The sequence below is a fragment of the Atheta coriaria genome, unplaced genomic scaffold, assembly GCF_025399875.1.
Source record: "Atheta coriaria isolate IRGN ID8LTWV9N9 unplaced genomic scaffold, Caltech_Dcor_3.1 hic_scaffold_4_pilon, whole genome shotgun sequence".
Lineage (NCBI taxonomy): Eukaryota > Metazoa > Arthropoda > Insecta > Coleoptera > Staphylinidae > Dalotia > Dalotia coriaria.
In genome coordinates this window covers 971,071-978,866 of record NW_027045446.1, presented here as the reverse complement: position 1 = coordinate 978,866, position 7,796 = coordinate 971,071, and the positions used below count along the sequence as shown (strand labels likewise).

The following is a 7,796-nucleotide window of genomic DNA, read 5'->3' as shown; positions in this document are numbered from 1 at the left end:
TTACTCGGTATGCTTCGTTCGGGTGCAGTATTACTTCTCCCTCTCTCAGGATGATCCCCACTATAAAATTGTTAAGGTATCCTGTGTGATTTGTATTGCTCCTTCTTTCATTTCAGCTACAAGGTCAGAACTGGTAGGAAGAAAGTATTTTAAATGTCACCTCTCTTGAGCGACTTAAAACTTAAATATTTTACAAGACTATATAAGGATTGTGTATAAGGAGTTCCTCTCTCTGGGTGATCTACCATAAATATTGTTCATACTGATAATTTCAGGATGGCTGAACATCGGCAATGTGGTTTGGGGCCGGGAGCAATGGGCGTAAAGCAGTGGGCGATCGACCAGGCGCCGGGCCTCTGGGAGATCGACAAATATACTATCTTATAACGACGCGTGCCAAAAATTTAAAAAATCTGATCCTCTCCCTGAAGTAGCTCTTTCTTCTATCTCCCTCCTCTTCTCTGCTCTGCTCTGTTGTTCTCTTCCCTTCCTATCTTCTCCTATTCTCATTCTATTACAACACAAGTTCTCTCGTTCTCCATTTACTTTCCTTACATCTCTTGTACCATGCATTTCAATTTCGCATATATTTCGTTACCCAATTCATATATACAGCAAATTTCACTATATATTTTTATATTTGAAAAATGCCTTCCATGCGGACTGCGTCCGTGATGTAACAGCATGCCAGCAGGTGCGTCTCATGAACCACCGGAAGTGTTTTGTTATTAATATTTGATTCTTCTATTTATGATTTTTACTTTTATCATGTTTTTAAAAACAACAACACAATTCAGAAGTAACAGTTGGTATAAGCACACTTTCTGCTCACACATAAGACTTATATATACCATATTATTTAAAACTGAAACGACAAAGGGATACCACCAAAAATATGTTTTCAAAAGTATATTATTAAACTGACTTTTATTGGAGCTCATACAATCAAGGAAGCACTTTGTAATAGTTTTTCTTTAACGTGTGGTGAAACTATTTTCAATAGCTGTGTACAAATATGATTTTGTATCTGTAAAAGTAAAAAAATGAAACAAATTAATATTTGATGTTACCATACACCTTTGTCCTTCTATCCATAAAGTACGCTTCCACAAGTTTCCTTATTTTGTTCGGACGGAGAACACGCGTGGTTAATTTTCACAAATTCAATTCGATCAATTTTGATCAATAAATCCCAAATGGAATTCGTAGCCACTGAACGAGATCCGGCGGCCGCCGTCATGCATGTGCGTCGGCAGTCGATCGATAGCATATCAATTTTAAAACCGAATTTTTAAGCGCACTAAACCCAAGAAACGCGAGAAATCGCCACGATGCTCGCCGGATGGCAAGCACTCGTGCACTACACAACACCGCACGACCGACTAAGCAGGAAAATAGCCATAGCCAGTCATTCTTGATTACGGTGATTTGTATCCCGAGACTGTAACTGATAACCGAATTAAACTGTAAAGCAAAACGAAATACGACGAGAGTAGCGGCATGGCGGAGAAGAAAAAAAAACGCGTGCAGCCCCTACCACAGCGCGGAACTTACTGAGGTGGTGAGTGAACGAAAGGAGCGAAAGTAGTAGTGGCAACCGAAGAAAACTGCTGCAAACGCAGCACTAGCGCCATCTAGTTGTGAAGTGTCTAACTAATAGAATTTAAATAGCAAATTACAGTTTTCTGAATTTTTAACAACAGCATATTATTAGATCACCAACAGATGGGCATACCGATACTAAATTAAATTAAATACACATTCAAATAAATTATGTGAGATAGCAAGTATACCAACGTTCTATAAACTAAAGGTTATTTTGGCGTGCAGTAATATCAAAGATTAAATTATCCTTTATTGATTGAATCATATATATCTACTATGAAGTTATATTGCATCTTTAAAATGTAAACGTATTAAATAGAAGTAAATTATTCACTTGTTCTTACTTATTAGAGTGCACAACATCCGTGAATTGTTCTTGCAATCTTCCCATATTGAAAACTTTATTATCATATTATTAATTTGTTGATATTTTGTAGCACTAGTAAGTATAATTCAAAACTGTAGCCGAATTAAATACGAATGACGATGTTGAATGATGACGGTAAAGAGAAACAAACGCGTGCACCCCTCACGACAGCGAAACGGTTACTGAGCTAAAGGTTGCGGTAGAAGGAGTATAAAGGAACGAAAGTGACAGCTGACATTGTCAACCGAACAAAACCGAAAGCATTACATATACCAGCGCCATCTGGTTGAGAAATATCTACCTAGAGAAAGACACAAAACAAACCAAACATTGATTAATTTTTCGTACAAATTCCACCCCTTGTGTTTGTCAGACACAAAATAAGGAAAATCCACATCTTATACCACAGCGTCGCTACGCCAACCACAAACGTTTCGCCGTAAAAACCAATCCAAACAACATGCTGTACCTTGAGGACTATTTAGAAAGTAAGCACATTTCCAAACCCAATTCTAATTACTAAAATTATCATTAATAATACAATAATCTTAATTGCCAGTGATTGAACACCTCCCCCAGGAGTTACGGGATCGCTTTACGCAAATGCGCGAGCTCGATTTGTCTGTACAAAGTAACTATTCCCAACAAAAATACACTATGCATTCAGAGGTTATGTTTACGCGAATATTTTAGATAATGTCGACACGCTGGAGAAGCGCGTGAAGAATCTCTTCAACGACTGCAAACGCGTACCGGAGGTAACCCCGAATCTGGACGCTGAATTCCAAAACATCCGCCAGGAGTACCACAAAACTCTAGAGGACGCCGATGAGAAAGTACATCTAGCAAACACAATGTATGACTTGGTCGATAAATACCTCAGGAGGCTAGACACTGAACTGCACAAGTTCAAATGTGAACTTGAGGCGGACAATAAAGGCATAACTGAAGTCCTGGAAAAACGCAGTTTAGAATTAGACACACCACTATCAAGTGGCGCGCTTAGTTCACAAAAAGAAAACCGATACGAGAGATACAATCGTCCACGCACCGAAAAACGTCGCGATAGCAGCACGAACGTGAATAGTTTCCCCGAGAAACGCCAAGCTGTTAATATCACTCAGGCAGAACCCCGCGGACATAATTCCCTATCGAATTCATCCAGCGTTGTCACGCCAACAAGTAATTCACCATCGCCGCAATTTAATCTTGGCCAAATCGGTGCTGGGCAAGCAATTGCCACGGCTGCATCGCAAGCAATCGCCGCAACACAACAAATGCAGCAGGGAAGACGCACGGCGAGCTTGAAAGCATCCTATGAAGCTGCCCTGACTGGTTTGAACATGCATGAGCTGGCGATTGGGAAAGATCTCGCCGGGGCCGCACACACCGCGTTCCAACAATCAATTGTACAAGACACAAACAAAAAGAAACAGAAAAAGGTGTCGACTAGCATCCAGCAGGTGATAACTGCACCAGCGGGGAGTTCAACACCCGGATCCCCAGCTGTAGATGTACAAACACAGGAAGTAACCGATGGGGAGTGGACGTATGATCCGAATGAACCGAGATATTGTTTGTNGTTACCATACACCTTTGTCCTTCTATCCATAAAGTACGCTTCCACAAGTTTCCTTATTTTGTTCGGACGGAGAACACGCGTGGTTAATTTTCACAAATTAACATTCGATCAATTTTGATCAGTAAATCCCAAATGGAATTCGTAGCCACCGAACGAGATCCGGCGGCCGCCGTCATGCACGTGCGTCGGCAGTCGATCGATAGCATATCAATTTTAAAACCGAATTTTTAAGCGCACTAAACCCAAGAAACGCGAGAAATCGCCACGATGCTCGACGGATGGCAAGCAATCGTGCACTACACAACACCGAACGACCGACTAAGCGGGAAAATAGCCATAGCCATTCTTGATTACGGTGATTTGTATCCCGAGACTGTAACTGATAACCGAATTAAACGGTAAAGCAAAACGAAATACGACGAGAGTAGCGGCATGGCGGAGAAGAAAAAAAACGCGTGCAGCCTTTATCACAGCGCGGAACGTACTGAGAGGTGTTGTTGAGTGAACGAAAGGAGCGAAAGTAGTAGTGGCAACCGAAGAAAACTGCTGCAAAAGCAGCACTAGCGCCATCTGGTTTGTGAAGTGTCTAACTAATAGAATTTAAATAGCAAATTACAGTTTTCTGAATAGATTCGATATTAATTAAATTCGATACTAGATTAAATTAAATACACATTCAAATAAATTATGTGAGAAAGCAAGTATACCAACGTTCTATAAACTAAAGGTTATTTTGGCGTGCAGTAATATTAAAGATTAAATTATCCTTTATTGATTGAATCATATATATTTACAATAAAGTTATATTGCATCATTAAAATGTAAACGTATTAAATAGAAGTAAATTATTCACATGTTCTTACTTATTCAAGTGCACAACATCCGCGAATTGTTTTTGCAATCTTCCCATATTGAAAACTTTATTATCATAAATTAATTTGTCGATATTTTGTAGCACTAGTAAGTATAATTAAAAACTGTAACAGAATTAAATACGAATGACGATGTTGAATGATGACGGTAAAGAGAAACAAACACATGCACCCCTCACGACAGCGAAACGGTTACTGAGCTAAAGGTTGCGGTAGAAGGAGTATAAAGGAACGAAAGTGACAGCTGTCATTGTCAACCGAACAAAACCGAAAGCTTTACATATACCAGCGCCATCTGGTTGAGAAATATCTACCTAGAGAAAGACACAAAACAAACCAAACATTGATTAATTTTTTCGTACAAATTCCACCCCTTGTGTTTGTCTGACACAAAATAAGGAAAATCCACATCTTATACCACAGCGTCGCTACGCAAACCACAATCGTTTCGCCGTAAAACCAATCCAAACAACATGCTGTACCTTGAGGACTATTTAGAAAGTAAGCACATTTCCAAACCCAATTTTAATAACTAAAATTATCATTAATAATACAATAACCTTAATTTCCAGTGATTGAACACCTCCCCAGGAGTTACGGATCGCTTTACGCAAATGCGCGAGCTCGATTTGTCTGTACAAAGTAATTATTCCCAACAAAAATACACTATGCATTCAGAGGTTATGTTTACGCGAATATTTTAGATAATGTCGACACGCTCGAGAAGCGCGTGAAGAATCTCTTCAACGACTGCAAACGCGTACCGGAGATAACCCCGAATCTGACGCTGAATTCCAGAACATCCGCCAGGAGTACCACAAAACCCTAGAGGATGCCGATGAGAAAGTACATCTAGCAAATACAATGTATGACTTGGTAGATAAATACCTCAGGAGGCTAGACACTGAACTACACAAGTTCAAATGTGAGCTTGAGGCGGACAATAAAGGCATAACCGAAGTCCTGGAAAAACGCAGTTTAGAATTAGACACACCACTATCAAGTGGCGCGCTGAGTTCACAAAAAGAAAACCGATACGAGAGATACAATCGTCCACGCACCGAGAAACGTCGCGATAGCAGCACGAACGTGAATAGTTTCCCGGAGAAACGCCAAGCTGTTAATATCACTCAGGCAGAACCCCGCGGACATAATTCCCTATCGAATTCATCCAGCGTTGTCACACCAACAAGTAATTCACCATCACCGCAATTTAATCTTGGCCAAATCGGTGCTGGACAAGCAATTGCCACGGCTGCATCGCAAGCAATCGCCGCAACGCAACAAATGCAGCAGGGAAGACGCACGGCAAGCTTGAAAGCATCCTATGAGGCTGCCCTGACTGGTTTGAACATGCATGAGCTGGCGATTGGGAAAGATCTCGCCGGGCTGCACACACCGCGTTCCAACAATCAATTGTACAAGACACAAACAAAAGAAACAGAAAAAGGTGTCGACTAGCATCCAGCAGGTGATAACTGCACCAGCGGGGAGTTCAACACCCGGATCCCCAGCTGTAGATGTACAAACACAGGAAGTAACCGATGGGGAGTGGACGTATGATCCGAATGAACCGAGATATTGTTTGTGCAATCAAGTCTCTTATGGAGACATGGTCGCTTGTGACAATGAGGAATGTCCTTCCGAATGGTTTCATTATCCTTGTGTTGGTATCACTGCACCACCGAAAGGAAAATGGTATTGCCCGCAATGTGTTACAATGAAACGCCGTTCTCGAAAGAATTAAATTTGTTAATATGAGGTGGGCGGTGTAGTATTATTAATTAAATAAGATTAATTACGTAAAGCCCAAAATGACAAGAAAATAAATAAATAAGCAACAATACAAGACATTTTCTACAAAAAATTACTAGAAAACTACTTTTAATCACAAATATTTTCATGTTTTTAATTGCCAAACAAAACTAATTCATGTACTTTATACTTTTTTAACTTCTCATTGACAAAATTCACTTTACGTACCCCTAAATTAACGTCCACATTAAATTTGTCTTTACCAAAAACTACTCCACCTTTTACATCAAAAATATCATCTGGTAGATGATATTCTAACCCACAACACTTCACATCTTCTAATAATTCATCCTGACTTTCATATAACAATAATTCCTGAAGTTTTTCAAGTGGAAATCGTAGATTTTTGCTTGAATAACCCCAGGACATGACTTGCAGACATGTTTTCCGTATAGCGGGCATGCGTAACATTACAATGGCCGCCATTAAATGCGGCAGGGTCTTCACGAGGCGACAAACCGCGACGAAATTATTATTTCTGTACAATAGACTTACTTTTATTGCGACTTGCAGCTCCGCGGTGTTCTTCCATCGTTCGTTTAACCTCAACGCGCGATTGAGTGCTTCGCCACTGCCAAGATTGAATAAAACATATATGGCTTCAATTTGTGGACGGGAATCAGCGTATAGAGTAGAGTAATCAATTCGATGTGGAAAACGCGTTTCAAATTCTTCGCAATCATCGTATAATGATAAAAGACGTTTTAAACACTCTTGAAAGTGTTTATTATTCAAATGTGGATCATATTTCTGAAGAGGTTCATCACACATTCTATAAAGAAACAAAATATAAATAATTATGTTGTTTTAAGGTAAAAATATTAATAATTTTGTTACCTGTATGATGCATAAGTATAAAATCTAACTATAGGTTGCAATATACAAATTGCTTCATGTTTGGGAAGATCTTGAATGATCATATCTTGTCTAACAGCTCTTAATCTATCACAAATGTAATCATATCGGATGTGGAATGCAAATTCATCCATATTTATTGCCCTAAACAATATTAAAACATAAATTTTAATAGAATCTGATGAATTCTTTACTTACTCAAACAATAGGTATGCAATTGTGTCATTTAATGTGTCAAAAGGCCTCAACACTTCTGGTTTTTGCATGTGTTGACCAGCAGATGATCTACAGAACTCTTTTACCATCTTTGTCCTGTCTGCTTTTGTCTTTGAATGCGTAAGAATTTCCATTGGATGTAACAGTCTTTGAGACTCTCTCCTAAGAGGTTATAAACATAAACATTACACTATTATACATAATACAAAGCGAATTATGTGATACATACATTGTTATTTCACTCTCGGGGCACATCTGCGTGCATTTTCCTATTATCACAGGTTTATTTTGCATTTTTCTTTGATTTTTTTCGTCACAACTTGTGACTACAATTGCTACAAATCTAGTATGATACTTGTATGATATGCAACCCAACATACATCAAAATGTGTGCAATTAATATGCGCACGCGCACTTTGATAATATACCTGCAATTTTGAACAGTTTTGACTTTAATATTTGCGTTTTCTGTTTTAATTCAAAG

At 39.1% G+C, this 7,796-nt stretch overlaps 3 protein-coding genes across 3 annotated transcripts; 2 read left to right on the top strand and 1 right to left on the bottom strand.

Annotated features, from left to right (window-relative positions):
- The first annotated feature begins 2,255 nt into the window (after positions 1 to 2,255).
- LOC135790770 (inhibitor of growth protein 3-like) lies at positions 2,256 to 3,785 on the top strand. Its single transcript, XM_065301044.1, has 4 exons — positions 2,256 to 2,460; positions 2,532 to 2,603; positions 2,666 to 3,587; positions 3,677 to 3,785. The coding sequence occupies exons 1-4, from the start codon at positions 2,433 to 2,435 to the stop codon at positions 3,783 to 3,785; spliced, it is 1,131 nt and encodes a 376-aa protein (XP_065157116.1). The 5' UTR covers positions 2,256 to 2,432.
- Positions 3,786 to 4,699: 914 nt separating this feature from the next.
- Positions 4,700 to 6,281, top strand: LOC135790169 (inhibitor of growth protein 3-like). Its single transcript, XM_065300234.1, is given in 6 exon segments — positions 4,700 to 4,927; positions 4,999 to 5,017; positions 5,019 to 5,068; positions 5,131 to 5,208; positions 5,211 to 5,857; positions 5,859 to 6,281. Coding segments are annotated over 6 exon segments (1,137 nt in total). The 5' UTR covers positions 4,700 to 4,899; the 3' UTR covers positions 6,174 to 6,281.
- Positions 6,282 to 6,293: 12 nt separating this feature from the next.
- LOC135790168 (SAC3 domain-containing protein 1-like) lies at positions 6,294 to 7,690 on the bottom strand. The gene is made up of 4 exons (XM_065300233.1): positions 7,542 to 7,690; positions 7,295 to 7,474; positions 7,079 to 7,240; positions 6,294 to 7,013 (listed from the first exon to the last, which is right to left on the bottom strand). The coding sequence occupies exons 1-4, from the start codon at positions 7,688 to 7,690 to the stop codon at positions 6,335 to 6,337; spliced, it is 1,170 nt and encodes a 389-aa protein (XP_065156305.1). The 3' UTR covers positions 6,294 to 6,334.
- Positions 7,691 to 7,796: the final 106 nt, after the last annotated feature.